General features: G+C 54.2%; 3 protein-coding genes across 3 annotated transcripts; 2 read left to right on the plus strand and 1 right to left on the minus strand.

Annotated features, from left to right (window-relative positions):
- On the plus strand, positions 1–5,278 carry Bloc1s1 (biogenesis of lysosomal organelles complex 1 subunit 1). The gene is made up of 4 exons (XM_090327048.1): positions 1–165; positions 1,289–1,361; positions 3,381–3,513; positions 5,078–5,278. Exons 1-4 carry the CDS (start codon positions 105–107, stop codon positions 5,186–5,188), a joined length of 378 nt encoding a protein of 125 aa, XP_090183174.1. The 5' UTR covers positions 1–104; the 3' UTR covers positions 5,189–5,278.
- Positions 5,279–6,951: 1,673 nt separating this feature from the next.
- Rdh5 (retinol dehydrogenase 5) lies at positions 6,952–10,955 on the plus strand. Its single transcript, XM_090327057.1, has 4 exons — positions 6,952–7,289; positions 7,763–8,021; positions 9,872–10,035; positions 10,293–10,955. Exons 1-4 carry the CDS (start codon positions 6,983–6,985, stop codon positions 10,514–10,516), a joined length of 954 nt encoding a protein of 317 aa, XP_090183183.1. The 5' UTR covers positions 6,952–6,982; the 3' UTR covers positions 10,517–10,955.
- A 406-nt stretch (positions 10,956–11,361) lies between these two features.
- Positions 11,362–14,443, minus strand: Cd63 (CD63 molecule). The gene is made up of 8 exons (XM_090327066.1): positions 14,342–14,443; positions 13,629–13,711; positions 12,669–12,854; positions 12,442–12,516; positions 12,248–12,340; positions 11,983–12,123; positions 11,725–11,808; positions 11,362–11,525 (listed from the first exon to the last, which is right to left on the minus strand). The coding sequence occupies exons 2-8, from the start codon at positions 13,692–13,694 to the stop codon at positions 11,460–11,462; spliced, it is 711 nt and encodes a 236-aa protein (XP_090183192.1). The 5' UTR covers positions 13,695–13,711; positions 14,342–14,443; the 3' UTR covers positions 11,362–11,459.
- Positions 14,444–17,515: the final 3,072 nt, after the last annotated feature.

The raw sequence follows: 17,515 nt of genomic DNA on the forward strand, positions 1-17,515 counted from the left end.
CGGCCACGTGACCCCGCCCCGCGGGAGCCCCGGCGAGTCTTTCCTCCCGCACGGTCCGCGGCCGTCCGCGAGCCCAGCCCGGCCCGGCCCAGCCCGACGCCACCATGTTGTCCCGCCTGCTCCGAGAACACCAGGCTAAACAGAATGAACGCAAGGAGCTGCAAGGTGAGCCTGACAGCCGCTTCCTCCCCGGCCGCGGCCCAGAATCCGACCGCACCCTGGCCCGGCTGGAGGAAGGGAAGGGCGCCCGCCAGCGGGCCACGGGGGGTGAAGGGAAGAGAAAAGGACGGCACGGTCTACAAATGATCTTCCCCGCCAGCCCGGCCATGTCCTTCGGGCCGCACTGCGTCCCCTCGGTTCCCGCCTCCGCAGCCCCGGGCCCCGCCCCCTGGTGGCGCTACGCGCCGCCTATTGGCCCGGGGTGTCCCTCACCCCGGAAGTGCGGAGAAATGCGAGTTTCTCATTGGATAGTTGGAGTGTGATTGATGGAGTGGTTTTGTTTCCCCCCCACCTCCCCCACGCAGCATCCAGACTGGGAGGCCCTGGGTGACCGATGCTTTGTCATGGAGAGGGGGATCAGGAGTCTGAGCGCCGCCCGCTAACTGCTTAGATCCCTGATTGTCAGGATACCAGTTTCCTCATGTCTAAAATGAATGGGGGTCGGGTGAGGTGGCTGATGCCTGTCATCCTAGTTACTCAGGAGGCAGAGATCTGAGGATCAAGGTTCAAAGCCAGCCCGGGCACAGAAGGACCTGAGACTCTTATCTCCGTTTAACCCCTAGAAAACCAGAAGTGGTGCTGTGGCTCAAAGGGTAGAACGGTAGCCTTGAGCTGAAGAGCTCAGGGACAGCACCCAGGCCCCAGAGTTCAAGCCCCACCATCGACAAAAATAAATTAATAAAATAAAAGGGGTTTGCTTGTTTTGTAAAAAGTCCATTTCAGCTCTGGCATTTCTGAGTTACACTATTAAGTTCTGGGTTAAAACAGAATAGAATAGTCATGGAGGGATGGGGAATCGTTAGCATCATCCCCCCCCCCCCCCGCGCCCCCCAAAAAAGGCTGGTCGTTTTGCCTAGTGGTAGAGTGCTTGCCTAGCATGCACAAAGACCCGGCTTTGATTCCTTGGTACCACATGCATAGAAAAAAGCTGGGAGTGGTGTTGAGGCTCAAGTGGTAGAGCTCTAGCCTTGAGAAAGGCCAAGGACAGTGCTCAGGCCCTGAGCTCAAGCCCAGGACTGGCAAAAAAAAAAAAAAAAAATCTTCTTCAATCCCTTTTCTCCCTCCCCAGAGAAGAGGAGACGAGAGGCTATAACAGCAGCGACCTGCTTGACAGAAGCTTTAGTGGATCACCTCAATGTGGGGTATGAACCTTTTCCCCACCAACCCCAGTTCATCCACCCAAGTTAAGCCCCCAGAGTACTCCCAAAGGGTTGCAATGTCCCACTCCAGCCCTCTGCACTGCCCCCCCACCCCCAAATGTAACTTAATAGAGAAAAACTAGACGGGCTGGGAATGTAGCTTAGTGGTAGAGTGCTTGCCTAGCATACATGAAAGCCCTGGGTTCAATCCCAGAGTAACACATACACAGAAAAGGCTTGAAGTGGTACCTAAGATTAAACCACAGGACTGGGAGGAAGAGGGGTGTGGAACAACTTGAGTCAGACCCCAAACACTGGCTGAGGAAGGAGCAGCTGCAGTGGTTAGTGAAGCAGCCAAATCTCCCCCTCCTCACTTCCTTGGCACTTACAGCTTAGTGCCATCTGCCCACCTCCCTTCATCCTTCCAGGTCCAGCTGTCACTTTGGTGGGAGGAAAATTACCCCCTGACCACAACTTATGCCCTCCCCCACGCTGCCCACCCTCTGGCAAGCCTCTGGACAACAGCTGGCAGGAAAGAGATGGCACAGCTGGTGGGGGTTAGGGTACAACCTATGCCAGGAACCACAGCAGAGCCAGGCTGTCTGTTCCTTTAGTTCTGGGCCTCTAGAGGTCATCTCTTGTCCTGAGCCTAAATGAAAATGTCAGTAACTGCCAAAGACTAGAAAAGGAACAAAGCATATTGTCTCCCCACACTGTATGACTCAGAGGAGTGAGATGAGGATTTGATAGCCTTTGTGTTGGAAGAAAAGAGGCCAGATAATGCCTTCCACTTAGGGCAAGTAGAACAGCGTAGTTGTGAATCCAGAGACTGAGTCACAGAAAAAAGTCATGCAGGGGCTGGGGTCACCATCATTACTTGTCTTGAGGGGAAATTAGGGGAGAGGGAGACTGGTGTTGGAGCCTTACATCTCCTCTCCCTCCAGGCAGCTTTCTTTCCAGAAAATGTTGGATTGTTTTCCAGACAAGGGCACAGTGCCCCTCTTTGCCCTCCTATGTGTGGAGATGGCCCAGTCATCTCCCTCTTCATTTGCTAGAGACCACCCCACTCTTAGCTCAGAGGGCAGCTAAACCAAATCCAGATTAGAAAGAGTTTTGTGTTGCTGCCCACAGCTCCTCTTATTCCATAGAAAGGAAAACAAAGAGCCAGCCTGTCTCAGCCCTTGTCAGGTGCTCTGCCCACTTTCTTGATACCCCCCCCCCTTCCAGCAACCCCATGTCTCCTTCAGCCCCCACACATTCCAGTGGTGGGGGTACCGGATGTGGAGTCTTCTAGCTGACCTAGAATTTAGGATTGAGCAGCCAATGAAAGATACATCGGCCAATAGGGAGAAGAATCATTTCAGGAGAGGGAGGAGCAACACCACTAGTGGATAAGGACCCAAACCCACTACCCTGTGGCAGAGGTATCCACAGCCTCCTCGATTAAGGAGGAAGACACTTGCCTGAAGAAGACAAGGAGTCTGTGTGTTTGCTCATGTGTGGGAGAGAGACAGAGCCAAGAGGAAACTCTGGAAATATCCTTTCCTGACCCCAGACTCCTGTGGAGGGATTTGCTCTCCCATCCCACCCTAGATTCAAGAGAGGGGCCCAATTTCCCTTCCCAACCTCATACACAAATCCCTGAGCTTCCCATCTCTGCCAGATGTATCTGTGCTGCTGGATTTTCCCAGCATCGACACACCCCTTTTCCCTACCAGATTCTTCCTCAGGGATATCTCCCCAAATTCACCCTCCCTTCTCCCACTCAGCTGCAGGACCTCCTTTAGGAAATGGGAGCCAATGTGTTTCTAGTCAGCTCTCAGCTTGGCTCTCCTGGGAACCCTGGGAATGGAAGAAGGAACCGGCTTCACTTGCATCACATCCAGGAAAGGCCAGAAGCCCATACTTTCCCAAGCCTTGACTTCTGCTGCCCCCCACCCCACCCCAGCGCTCCAATAGAACATTAGGCCAGAGCCTCGCCCCACCCGCTGGAGGAGTTGACTTCCTCCCTCCCATCTTTAGTGTGGCCCAAGCCTACATGAACCAGAGGAAGCTAGACCACGAGGTGAAGACCTTACAGATCCAGGCTGCCCAATTTGCCAAGCAGACAGGCCAGTGGATCGGGATGGTGGAGAACTTTAACCAGGCACTCAAGGTAAGCTGAAATCCCCACATCACATCACTACCCTCATTTGAGCCCAGGATTAGGAGAAAGGGGAATAGTGCCAGATACCCCATTATGGCCCCATCATTAGAACAGCTAGAAAAAGAAAAAATACAGTGAAGAATATGACTCAGTGAGATATGCATGCATTCACGGAGCCTGAATTTAATCTCCTAACACCACGAAACAAACAAACAACAACAACAACCAAAAAAAAAAAAAAAATGCTAGGATCAGGAGCATAGCCTAGTGGTAGAGTGCTCACCTAGCATGCACAAGGCCTTGGGTTCGATTCCTCAGTACCACATACACAGAAGAAGCCAGAAGTGGTGTTGTGGATCAAGTGGCAGAATGCTAGCCTTGAGCAAAAAAGTGTCCAAGGACAGTGCCCAGGCCCTGAGTTAAAGCCCCAGGACTGGCAAAAATAAAAAATAAAAATGCTTAGAGTAGGGGCCGGGAGTTTGGCCTAGTGGTTAAAGTGCTTGCCTAGCATGCATGAAGACCCTGGTTCGATTCCTCGGTACTACATATATAGAAAAAAGCTGGAAGTGGTGCTGAGGCTCAAGTGGTAGAGCTCTAGCCTTGAGAAAGTCCAAGGACAGTGCTCAGGCCCTGAGCACAAGCCCAGGATTGGCAAAAAAAAAAAATGCTTAGAGTATGTATATCATATGTGTTCATGTAGCCCCAGCTACTCGAGAGACTGAAGCAGGAAGATTGCAGGAGCTCAGGGCCCCTGTAGAGTATTGTAACAAGACCCCCGTCTACAAAATATATGAAAAGTGGTCACTGGTGGCTCATGCCTGTAATTCTGGCTACTCAGGAAGTTAAGGTCTGAGAATCACAGTTCAAAGCCAGAGAAATCTTAAGACTTTTATCTCCAATTAACCTGTTCAGGCTGGGAGCATAGCCTAGTGGTAGAATGCTTGCCTAGCATGCATGGAGCGCTGGATTCCATTCCCGGGTACCACATACACAGCCAGAAGTGGTACTGTGACTCATTGGTACAGTGCTAGCCTTGAGAAAGCCCAAGAACAGTGCCCATGCCCTGAGCTCAAGCCCCAGGACTGGCAAAAAAAAAAAAAGAGTTCAAAATGGTGTTGTGGCCCAAGTTGTAGAACTCTAGACTTGAGCAAGACAGCTCAGGGACAGCCCAGGCTCTGAGTTTGAGCCTCAGGACCAGCACAAAAGAAAAGAAGAAATAAAGCCAGGCACTGGTGGCTGGCTCAACCCTATAATCCCAGCTATGCAGGAGGCTGAGAGCTGAGGACTGAGATTCAAAGCCAGCCCTGGTAGAAAAGTCTGTGAGACTCTTCACTTAACCACCAGAAACCCAAGAGACGGAGCTGTGGCTCAAGGTGAAAGAGCTAGCCTTTAAACGAAAGAGCTCAGGGACAACACCCAGGTTCTGGGTGACAGAAGCCCCATGACTGACAAAAAGTCAAATCAAAGCAGTTGGTAGACCCAAGTGAAGTCCTTTCCAGGCGACGGATTGGAAGCCATCCTCCACCCAGCCTGAGCCCTGGCATCCCAACCCCGCTCCCCACCCCGTTCTTAGGAAATCGGGGATGTGGAGAACTGGGCTCGGAGCATTGAGCTGGACATGCGCACCATTGCCACAGCACTGGAATACGTCTACAAAGGGCAGCTGCAGTCTGCCTCCTCCTAACCCCTCTCACCTCCCCCAACCACCCCCTGGCCTCATGCACAGAAGCAAGAGGGAGACCACGAGCCCTGAATAAAATATACTGTCCATCTCTTTGTGGTGTGTTTCCTCAAGCTGCCTCCTCCAGTGGAGGTGGGAATGACGGGGAAGGTGAAAGGTGCATTCCCTGAGGGACAGCAGGTACCTGTCGGGAAGAGGGTAGAGCTAGACTGCCCTGCAGCTCCCGGCAGGCCTAGTAAGGCCAGAGACGTGCCCTCTGCCCCAGCCCTCCTGGTTCTGGACATGGGACCCCTCCAGGGGAAAAAGGGGACAGGAACAGGCCTGCTCCCAGCTCGGGCTCCTGGCCTCTCCCAGGCTGGCACGTAGGCAGTGTCCTGGAGCTGGACCCGGTGGGAGATTCATTCTTGGGGACACTTCAGGTCTAAGAAGGGGAAGGACTGGCAGGTCCGAGGCTACCCACAGAGTGCAGGTGCCATTCTTGACGGCTCCCTGCTGTGAGGCAGCCTCACACACAGGGACTGGGAAGCCAGAGCTGGCCTCTGCCCAAGTCCTAGCTTCAGCCAGGCAGCTCCAGCCTCCTTGGCTCCCCCTCTGCAGCCCCTCCCACCCCTCCCCACTCCCCACCTCACACACTTAATACCGGCCCCGGACTTTGGCCTTCCACACAGCAAAGGAGGAAGACTGGGAACAAAGTCTTTTAAATAGCAGCCAGAGAAGCAGTGTGGTACACTGTGGTACCTGCCAGCTTTCTGCAGAGGAGGTAAGGGGGACACAGAGGGGGGTGCAGTGAGGACTAGCAAGAAAGGCCCCCTGTCAGCCTCTCCCACTTTAATCCACCACAACTCTTTACGTGTACCTAACAATTATTAGCTTGAAAGAAAAAGTGATGGGATGGGGGTGTGGCCTAGTGGTGGAGCACTCACCTACCATGCACGAAGTCCTGGGTTCAATTCCTTGGTACCACATACACAGAAAAGGCCAGACAGAAGTGGTGCTGTGGCTCAAGTGGTAGAGAACTAGCCTTGAGCAAAAAGTATCCAGGGCCAGTGCCCAGCTGGGCTCTGAGTTCAAGCTCCAGGACTAGCAACAGAAAAGAAAAAGAAAAGATATAGGACAAAAGCTGGGTGCCAGTGGCTCAGGCTTGTAATCACAGCCACTCAGCCACCCAGGAGGCTAAGATCTTTGATGGTTCAAAACCAAGCCCAGACAGAAAAGTCTGAGACTCCAGTTAGCTGGGGGCAGGGGAGGGGGGAAGCCAGAAGGGAGCTGTGAGTGTGACTCAGTGGTAGAATGCTAACCTTGAGTGAAAACTGCTCAGGGACAGGGCTGTAGGCATTAGGTTAAGTGCCAGAATACTTGCCTAGCATGTCTAATGCCCTGATTCAGTCCCAAGTAACACACACAGCAGGACTTGAGGCCACCAGGACTGAAGCACAGGGCTCTTGACCCTCCATATGGTTCCAGAAATAAGGCTGCAGGCTCAGATTCTACTGAAGGATTCCAGCGTCTGTGACTCGGTAGGAGAGGTGTGAGGCAGAGCAGAGCCTTCTGAGCAGCAGAGCGTGCACTCATTAGCAGTCAGCTTAGCCACAAATATGGAGCCTGCCCGCATTCTTTTGTTTTTGCACAATAAGCCATAGTTTGCCAATTATCTGCCTCACAGATCAAATTTCTCAATCTGCTTACACCAGACACTTCCAGTTGGGGAGGTCAGGTGAGGGCTGAGAGGGCCAAAATAAATGACAAGTGTTCCTGTCCAGACCAGGGGATCCCCTTGCTGCTCAGCTGGCTCCAGCCATGTGGCTGCTTCTCCTGCTGGGTGCCTTGCTCTGGGCAGCTCTGTGGGTCATGGATCGGCAGAGCCTGCCCACCAGCCATGGCTTCGTCTTCATCACTGGCTGTGACTCAGGCTTTGGGCGCCTTCTGGCACTGCGTTTGGACCAAAGGGGCTTCCGAGTGCTCGCCAGCTGCCTGACCCCCTCAGGAGCCGAGAACCTACAGCAGATGGCCTCCTCCCGCCTCCACACCACCCTGCTGGACGTGGCTGACCCCCACAGCGTCCAGCAGGCAGCTGAGTGGGTGGAGGCGCATGTGAAAGAAGCAGGTGAGTATGGAAAGAGCCACCAGGGCCCCTGCTGTAGTTGTTCACACCTGTAACCCCAGCTACTCAGCTGAGGCCTGAGGATCACAGTTCAAAGCCAGCCCTGGTAGAGGGCTAGCCTTCAGCCAAAGAGCTCAGGGACAACGAGAGAGAGAGAGAGAGAGAGAGAGAGAGAGAGAGAGAGAGAGAGAGAGAGAGAGAGAGAGAGAGAGAGGGGGGGGGGGAGGGGGAGGGAGAGGGAGAGAGTGAGGGGGAGGGAGAGGGGGAGAGAGAGAGAGAGAGAGAGAGAGAGAGAGAGAGAGAGAGAGAGAGAGAGAGAGAGAGAGAGAGAGAGGGAAACGAGAACACACCAGCAGAAATCGTCTCCACAATGGCCCAGGACACTTGCAGGGGATGTGTTTAAGATTCTCCAAGGAGGGAGAGATGTGGCAGCGCCTCCCCCAGCAGCCCCCTCCCACCCATCTCCTGTCACACAGGGCTCTTTGGCCTGGTGAATAATGCTGGCGTCGCCGGTATCATCGGGCCTACACCATGGCTGACACGAGATGATTTCCATCGGGTGCTAAATGTCAACACGCTGGGTCCCATCGGGGTCACCCTTGCCCTGCTGCCCCAGCTACTGAGGGCCCAAGGCCGAGTGATCAACATCACCAGTGTCCTGGGTCGCCTGGCAGCCAATGGTGGAGGCTACTGTGTGTCCAAATTTGGTCTGGAGGCCTTCTCTGACAGCCTGAGGTAAGAGGCACAGGACTTGGGGCCCTGAGCCCTAGAGAGGGGCAGCCTGCTCAAATGCATTCATTCGTTCCTGCCCAGTGCAAGACAGAAGCTGAGCGAGGTGACACACCTGCCTGTAGTCCCAGCAGTGGGAGGCAGAGAGTCCTAGCTACAATGGGAGTGGAGGTCTGACAGCAGCCGAGCGCGGGAGAGTGGCTCCTATAGGAGGCCAAGCCTGAGCCCCAGAACCAGTGCACGGGAGGCTCTGGGAGTGCAGAGCTCTCTCAGCCAGCAGGGGCCTGGCCTTGAGGCAGAAACCTGGCTCATCCCAAGCTGAGACCACCTTGTAGCAAAGCCAGCCTCCCCCCACCCCCCATGACATCCTGCAGCAGATCCAACAGTGTCTTTCTCTGTCCCTAGTCCTCAGTTTCTAATTCCCCAGTCAGCTTCATCAAACACATACTTTGTACTTGGATTCCTACATCTACAGCAGCAGCAGGGTGTATGCCATTCTTTCTGGCAGATTAACCCTCACCCCACCCAATACCAGCGCAGATCCTTCATGTCCAGCGCCCAGGATTCAATCCTGTGCTGTGGGAGCTGAGAGAATGAGGTCTTCATCTAGATTAAGAATTGCAAACTGTACTGATGAATCACACCTATAATCCTATCTACTCCGGTGGCTGAGATCTAAGGATCATGGGTCATAAAGTGTCTCATGAACTGTCCTCCCCAGTTAGCTTTAAGCCACTTATCCTCAGCTCTTAGCCTCCTGAGTAGCTAGGATTATAGGCATGAGCCACTGGTGCCCAGCCTGTGAGACTCTTATCTCCAATTAACCACCAGAAAACCAAGTGGAGCTGTGGCCCAAAGTGGTAGAGCAAAAGAGCTCAGGGACAGCATCTAGGACCAGAGTTCAAGCCCCAGGACAGCACAAAAAGGAAAGAAAAATCCTAGCTACTTGAGAAGTAGCAATAAAGTGACAGTTCAGGCAAAAAGCTCAAGACCCTGTTTCAAGAGAAAAGGCTAGGCATGGTATCACACACTTGTCATCCCAGCTATAGCAGAAAGTAGTAGAACTGCTTGTCTGCTCAGGGCAAAATGGACTGGAGGCATGGCTCAAGCTATAGAGTGCCTACTTATCAAGCATAAAGTCCTGAAGTTAGAAAAAAATATAAAAACAAGGTCAGGAGTGTGACCTAGTGGTAGAATGCTTGACTAGCATGGAGGAAGCCGTGGGTTTATTTCCTTGGTAACTCATACACAAAAAAAACTGAAAGGGGTGCTGTGGCTTAAGTGGTAGAGTGCTAGCCTTGAAAAGCTCAAGGACAGTGCCCAGGCCTACATATAGCAGCATTCTGGAGGCAGAAGCACTCTGGAGGATCTCAAGTTCAGAACCAGGTATGTAGACAGATACATAGATAGATAGATAGATAGATAGATAGATAGATATACACACACACCTTCTGACCTGCAGATGTGGCTTAGTGACAGAGCATATAAGGTGCCAGGTTTAATGCCCCATGTCACAAAACAAAAAAAAAAAAAAAAAAAAACAGCTCCTTGGGGCCAGGAGTTTGGCCAAGTGGTAGAGTGCTTGCCTAGCATGCACTAAGTCCTGGGTTCAATTCCTTGGTACTAAATACATAGAAAAAAGCTGGAAGGGGTGCTGTAGCTCAAGTGGTAAAGCTCTAGCCTTGAGAAAGCCCAAGGACAGGGCTCAGGCCCTAAGTTCAAGCCCAGGACTGGTTAAAAAAAAAAAACAGCTCCTCCGCCCTCCCTTTAACTTCCATCTTAGAGCCCCTACCCAAGGACCTGAGAATCACCTCCATGTAAGGAGAGAACTCAGAAGCCTTCCACTCACATTCCAGGCGAGACATGGCTCCTTTTGGGGTCCGAGTCTCCATTGTGGAGCCTGGCTTCTTCCAAACCCCTGTGACCAACCTGGAGTCTTTGGAGTCCACTCTGAAGGCCTGCTGGGCCCGGCTGCCTCCAGCCACACAGGCCCGCTACGGGGAGGCCTTCCTCACCACGTGTGAGTAGCTGGGCACATTCGGGGTGCAGGAGGAGAAATGAGAGGGCCAGAAAGGCCTTTCCTGCATCAGCCTCCAGGGAGGAAGGAGGCCGGCCAGGGTGGGGGAGGGTCTGGGCGCCGCTGTGCACACCCCCACAGTGGGAAGGGACTAAGGATCCCTCTCAGCAATGCTTGGCCAGCAGCCCAAGGACCTAGCAGGTAGCGTAGATGGACTGCAATAGGCAACACTGACTGCCCCCCCACCCCTCACCGTGCAGACCTCAAAATGCAGCGACGCATCATGAGTCTCATCTGTGACCCAGACCTCACCAAGGTGAGCAGATGTGTGGAGCATGCCTTGACTGCTCGTCATCCTCGAACCCGATACAGCCCAGGCTGGGATGCCAAGCTCCTCTGGCTGCCGGCCTCCTATCTGCCAGCCAGCCTGGTGGATGCCATGCTCACCTGGGTCTTTCCCAAGCCTGCCCAGGCAATCCACTGAAGCCAGACTTCTAGTAAGAGACTGGTTTTCAAAGGCAAGGATTCTATTTCTGTCCCCTTCCTCATTCTGCCTAATTCCTGGCACAAAATAGACATTCAAAAAGTGTGCATTATTGAGAAAAAAAAAAAAGATGCTCAATGAAAACTGTTGTACTTTCTCCTGTTTAATACCTAATCTGTAAAAGCAGACAACACCCACTAGGGGGCAGAAGGAACCGCCTGGCCTGGTGCAGTACCTGGAGTGACCATCAGAGGGTACTCTTTTCCTTAGACTGAATAGCAATTGTGTTTGCCTAATTTTGTCTAATTGTTATGTGGGAAAAGAGGTGAAGATGAATCCAGGAAGTGGTGCTGTGGCTTCCAAGTGGTATTACACTTTGAGTGCTTGCCTTGAGCTAGAAAGATCAGGGACAGTGCCCACACTGAGTTCAAGCCCCATAACTGACAAAAAATAAAAGTTGTTTCCATAAAAGAAGGAAATATTCAAACTTTTCTATTCTATGTCAGGAATCGGAAGCGCTGGCCACACATATCTCAAACAACTTAGCGTCACTCGGAAGACTGAGAATGCACAAAAGGGAAGGGCTGTGGGCTGGGCAATGGTGATTCCTATCTGTAATCCTAGCCACTCAGGAGGCTGCAATCTGAGGATCAGTTTGAAGCTAGCCGAGGCAGGAAAGTTCATGAGTAACCAACAAGCCAATGTGGAGCTGTGACTCAAATGGCAGTGCCAGCCTTGAACGAAACACTGAGTTCAAGCCCTAGTACAATTGAAAAAAACAACAAACAAACAAAAAAAACAGGAAGGGATCAGGATACAACCTCACTCTAAGACAGAGAAACCACTTCTCTTTTAGTCTGAAAAAATAATCCGTTTAATTGAAAAACCTGCAGGACACTACTCCACTCCCCATGACAACAAAGAAGCTGACAGACCCCGGCCCCTACATCACTTCATAGCCACTTCGGATACTCTTCACCAGGCAGCAGGCGAAGATAACTCCCAGGACCTAGAAGGAAATACAGTGAAGAGAAAAGGAGTCAGAGGCCCAAGTTTCGCTGCCCCTCCCTGCCCAAGGGATGCCAAATACACACAGGACTCCCTTTCCAGGCCAGCACCTCCTGCTCTCCCCCCACCCCCATCCCCACCACCTCTGCTCCCCAGATGCTGTGGATTTTGTCCCAGCCCCTGCCCAGAGCTTCACTTACCTCTACAAAAGCAATGCCCAGCGCTGCCGCAGCCACCAGCAGCACATTCTTCCTCAGAAACATCCCGATGCTCTCCACACAGCCCTGAAGGCAGGCAACAGAGCCATCAGAAAAGACTCTTCCTGCTCACCTCCCCTGACCCATCTGCCTCTTCCCTCACCCACTCTCTCACCCTACCCCCAGCACCCCCAAACCTCCTTCCCTCCTCAACCTGGGGGGCCACTCTCTTGCCACAAGTCCCCAGTCTTCTTCCCCTACCTTGGTGTTGATAGTCTCCACCTTGAAACCTATTCCACAGTTCTGAGTGACATTGACACAACAGGAGTCAGGGACTTGGTCCTTGGGCATACCATAGGCATTCTCCCAATCCGTGTAGTTGCTAGCTCCACAGCAACTAAACTGGGGGAGGAGAGAAAAGGAGGAGGAGGAGTTGCTGAGGGAGTCTTCACCTCCTATGGGTCTGGAGGTGAGAATGAATGCATGCGCTCTCCCCACTCCTCCCGTCCTGAGTGACCCTGCTTACTTCTTCCTGCAACTTATCCAGAATGGAAGCAGTGTTGTTTTTAGAGTAATTCTTCATCTGCTGCCGGAAGTCCTTATCAAACTCTGTTACTATCTAAGAGTAAGGACAGGAGAGGGGGTTAGAGAAGACAGAATTTGAATGGCCAGCCCCAGAGCAACCAAGGCAGCGAGCCTCTTCCTACGCTCTCTGCTTACCTTGTCTTTAAACACGTAGCCCGAGATGGCCACAGCCACCTCCACAAGCACTATGAGAGACAGGAAAATGGCGAACTGCAGGGGCAAAATAGAACCACTGTGAGGTCTGCATGAAAAGAGCCCACTCTGTCTGTCCGGAGAGTCTCCACAGCAGTCTCGGAGGCTTTCCTCACCCACCTACCCCACTCAGCCCCGAGGGTCAGGGCTGTCCCCAGGCCTCTACTCACAGTGATCATGAGACAATAGTTCTCCTTGCAGGTCCCACAGCAGCCCACAAAAGCCACTAGGAAGAGGAAGACGCCCACTGCGATGATGACCACTGGCAGCAGCGAGCCGGAGGTGGTCTCCTGGATGGTGTTATTCAGGACTAGCTGGGCAGCCACCCCCACAGCGATCAATCCTATCGCACAGGCCTGAGGGAGATGCAGGCAGAGCTTAGAAATGAACCCCAATCCAACAAGGCCTCCGCAGTGGAGCGCAGGAGGGGCGCCAAAGGCGCACAAGTGACCCCTACGCGGGGAATCCTGACTGCCAGGGAGGTGGGTACCCCTCCCCTGGCCCCAAAGTGAAGGCCGGGAGCTGACTGATTCAGGGAAAGGGAGTTCCCTCAAGCGGCTCTAGAGGCAAGGGGTTGAACCCAGTGCAGAGCAGAAGGCAGGAAGGAAAGCTTGACTCCAGGGCACACATTCCTGAAGTAGAGGACTACTTTCTGTGAACCTCAAAACTTCCCTCGGGGTGACCAAGGCCAGCTAGGTCGGGGAGAAGGGAAGGAGGGTGAAGGGGAACCGCGTGGCATGGCCCTGGGGGGTGGGTCAGATAACCTCTCTGGCTGGGGGGGGGAGATGGTGGACAGGCAGCTAGCGGGGGAGGAGAAGGGCGTGGGGAGGGATGAGGAGGGGGAGTGGTGGCGCCCTGATAGCATCAGGCGGTTGGCTGGTTGCCCCACAGCCATATCACAAGTGGTTGGGTCACCAGACAGGAAGGCCAGGAGAGGTGGGGACGGGAACTGCAGTAATCTCTGGAGGGTGAACCCCAGTTCCAAGCAGCCTTGGGGACTGGGAGGGGGGGGACTTGGAAGGCAGGACGGCCCGGGCTGCCTGGGGAGCTTCACCCCCCCGGGGTTTTCCTCCCTCCCGACATCTGGCTCCCAGCTGCTGCCTCCCGCGCCCCTTCCCTGCCCCACTCACGCAGAAGGCCAACAGGAAGACGTAGAGTAAGAACTTGACACATCGCATGCCTCCTTCCACCGCCATGGCTGCGGCGCCTGGGGCTGGGGGAGGAGGGGAGGGTGTGAGGCTGCGCCCCGGCGGGGTGGGGGGGCCGGGAAGCCCGGCTCTCGCGGGCTCCCAGGCAGGCCCCCATTCCCGGCCCCTCCCACCCGGAAGCCCGTGGTCATGTCCACGTCTCCTTGCCCCCCGCCGCTGCCCACGGGACGGAGGGGGAGAGAGGGGGAGGGAAGGAGAGGGGGGAGGGGGAGGGGGCAACGCGATCCCGGCCGATCCCCCCCTCTCCTACCCCGCCCAGCCCCACCCCGGGGTATCACCGCCCGGGCTCCCAGCCCGAGGCCGATCCTCGACGGGGCTCCCAGCTCCGAGCCCCCCCCCCACTCCGCCTCCGCCCGACCTCGGCCAAAAGCCCGTGCGGGGCTCGATCGCCGCCCCCCCGCCGCCCAGGCCACTTTCCGCGGGGCGCCGGACCCAAGAGGCGCTCGGGACCCCGCGAGCCCCGCGCCCCCCCCACCCCCGCGAGCTCCGCGAGGCCACTTCCAGCCGAAGTTTGCTCAAGGCCCCGGCGAGTGCGGGGCTGGGCCCCGGCGGCCGAGGCCCCCGAGGGCGGCGCGCGCGCGCTGGGGGCGCCCCGACCCCGGGCCGGCGGGGCGCCCCCGACCCCGCGCCCGCACCTGAGCTCCTCGAGGTCCTGCGCTGCTCTCCGCCGCGGCTCCCGGGCCCCTGGCTGCGCCCCCCGCGCCCCGCCCGCCGCGGCCCCGCCCCGGCCCCCGCCCCCTCCAGCCCCCTCCGGGGCCGCCCGCCGCCCTCGTGACGCGGGAACAGCTGCGGCCTGAGTCACCGCGGCCGGCCGGCGAGGGGCGGGTGGGCGCCGGGCCTCCGCGGCCCAGCCCGGCCGGAGACACGTAGCCCCTGGAGGGGAAGCCGGCGCCCACCGGGGGCGCCGCGGAGGAGGGCCGCCGGAGGCGCCCTGGGGCGGGGGCCCGGCCGTCTGGGGACGGGCCGGGGGCGCCGGGAGCCGTCCACGCCGCTCCGCCCCGTCTCTACCCAGTCCCCACGCCCCCGCCACCCCCAGCCTGGGCCGGCCGAGGACTGCAGGCCGCCCGGACCGGGTGGGGCCAGAGTAAACACGGGCCGAGACTCGGCGGCCCCTCCGGCTTCTGGAAGGCCCTGGTCCAGGCCAGGGTCCCGGCCTCCCTCCTTAGGCAGCGCCTCCCTCCTTAGGCAGCGGCTGCTGGTTTTCCAGGGCTCCTGGGCCCCCTTAGCCACCCGGTCCGGGAGTCCCTTGGGATCGGCCTGTTCTGGCCAGGTTTACCCAGGCCTCACACCTCCTGCCGGGCCCCACACCTAAATTCTCAGGTACTACATTCAAGAGCCACTTCCTGGACCTCGGGGGTGGGGAAGTGTGTACAGAAAGGAGAAAACCTTGAGAGCAAAGGGCAGGCTCGATGACACACGCTGGTAACCCAGCCGAGCGGGAGGTGGGGACCCGAGGATCACATGCCTGACCCCAGCTGGAACGGCTTGGTGAGACACGGCCCTGAGTTCAGAACCCCCATGACCTCCAAAGCCGAAGTCAGGAGAACCTAAGGTGACGTTTGTGAGATTCCTGTCTCAGCCAAGCTTTAAACCGAGCTGGGTGCTGGGTGCTGGGTGCTGACACGGTGATCTGTCTACTCACAGGTTGGAGCCAGCTCTGGGAGCAAAGTCCAGTCAACTACTCAGAAAAAGCCAAAGTAGAACTGTGGCTCAAGTGGTAGAGGCTTAGCCTTGAGCAAAAAGAAGCTTAAGCAAAGCACCCATACCTTCAGTTCAAGCTCCAGGACCAACAAGACAAAAGTTGGATCTGGTGGTCTGCGTCTGTCATCTCCTGGAATCCTATAAAGGAGGCTCTCCGTTCATCAAGTTAGACAGGGTATAAAAGTTGAGACCATGGGGGCTGGAGACATGGTTCATGCCATAAAGTACCAGCCAATGAGCAAAAGCAAGTGGTAGATATCCATTTCCAGTTCCTGTTTCAGACCTCCAAAAAAGTGATACCCTAACTCTAAAAATAACATATAAAAAAAGGAAAAGTGCTCCTTTTTTCTGTTGTACTAAGAACCCTGGAGCCATTCTTTTTTTTTTTTTTTTTTCTTTTTGCCAATCCTGGGCTTGAGCTCAGGGCCTGAGCACTGTCCTTGGACTTTCTCGAGGCTAGAGCTCTACCACTTGAGCCTCAGCACCACTTCTGGCTTTTTTCTATGTATGTGGTACTGAAGAATTGAACCCGGGTCTGCATGCATGCTAGGCAAGCACTCTACCAGTAGGCCAAACTCCTGGCCTCCTGGGAGCCATTCTAAAGGAGGGGGGCGGGGGGGGGGGGGCAGTGTTAGACCTAAAACAACACCAGGTCTTCAGTTCAAACACCATATTACCAAAAATAATAGTAGTAGTAGTGGTAGTAGTAGCTAGGAATAAATACAATCAAAGTACAGATGGATGGATGGATGGATGGATGCATGAATAGATGGATAGAAATGTCATAAGAAAATTATGTATAGTACAGCATATACCAGTAAAAACATAAAAGGGGGCCGGGAGTTTGGCCTAGTGGTAGAGTACTTGCCTAGCATGCATGAAGACCGGGGTTCAATTCCTCAGTACCACATACATAGAACAAGCTGGAAGTGGTGCTGTGGCTCAAGTAGTAGAGCTCCAGCCTTGAGAAAGTCCAAAGACAGTGGTCAGGCCCAGAGCTCAAGCCCAGGACTGATTAAAAAAAAAGAAAGAAATTGAAGGGAAGGGAAAGGAAAGGATAGATGGAGGGAGGGAGGAAGGAAAATAAAATCAGGTTATTTTAGGAAAATGTATGAAACCAGGAGTCACCAGTTTCACAAAGACAAGTTTCATATATTCTTTTCTTTCTTTCTTTCTCTTTTCTTTCTTTTTTTTTTTTTTTGCCAGTCCTGGGGCTTGAACCAGGGTCTGAGCACTGTCCTTGGACACTTTTTGCTCAAGGCTAACACTCTGTCACTTGAGCTACAGCTTTTTCCAGCTTTTTCTGTATATGTTCTTCCGGGGAATCCAACCCAGGGCTTCATGCATGCTAGGCAAGCATGCTACCACTAGGCCAAACTCTTGGCCCAAATTTCATATATTTTCTTTTATATAAGGTATAGGGGAGAAGGATACACATGCCAGTATAAGAGGGATGATAGGGAAAATGGGAGAGGGGAATAGGAAACAATAATGAGATAGATACGATCCAAGTATCTTATATTCATATATGAATGCCAGAATGGAACTCCTTACTTTCTGCAATTCATATGCTAATAAAACAAACAAACAATGAAAGGAAAAAGGGAAGGTGGTAGCTAGACAGGGTCTGGGGAATCCCTACTGCCATCTCAGTCTTGTAATAAAATACACTAAGCCCATTCTGGACCTTGCTCTTCTGCTCAGCAGGCTGTGAAGGAGGAAAGATGCCAGAAAATGGGGTATTCATCAGTTTTCTTCTTGTTTTCCTACTAGATGCTAGGCATGTGCTAGGCACGGGGCAGAAGGAAGTGAAAATGTGGATTGCCCTCTGCCAGGAGGCAGAACCACTCTAAATGTTAAATGTCTAAAGGTTAAAATGTCTTAGAGTCAGGCTGATGAGCTCAGGGAAGGATGGACAAAGGTTTCTCAGAGATCTCCAAGGTGACCTTGAGGAATAAAAAGGGATTTGGGTTTTTGTTGTTGTTGTTGTTATGTTTTTGTTTTTTGATTAGTTATAGGACTTGAACTCTAGGGCTAGGCGCTGTCCCTGAGTTCTTCAGCTCTACCTCTTTGAAAACCACTTCTGGTTTTCTAGTGGTTAACTGGAG

Source organism: Megascapheus bottae, chromosome 2, assembly GCF_031878675.1.
Source record: "Megascapheus bottae isolate mThoBot1 chromosome 2, mThoBot2.hap1, whole genome shotgun sequence".
Taxonomy (NCBI): Eukaryota; Metazoa; Chordata; class Mammalia; order Rodentia; family Geomyidae; genus Megascapheus; species Megascapheus bottae.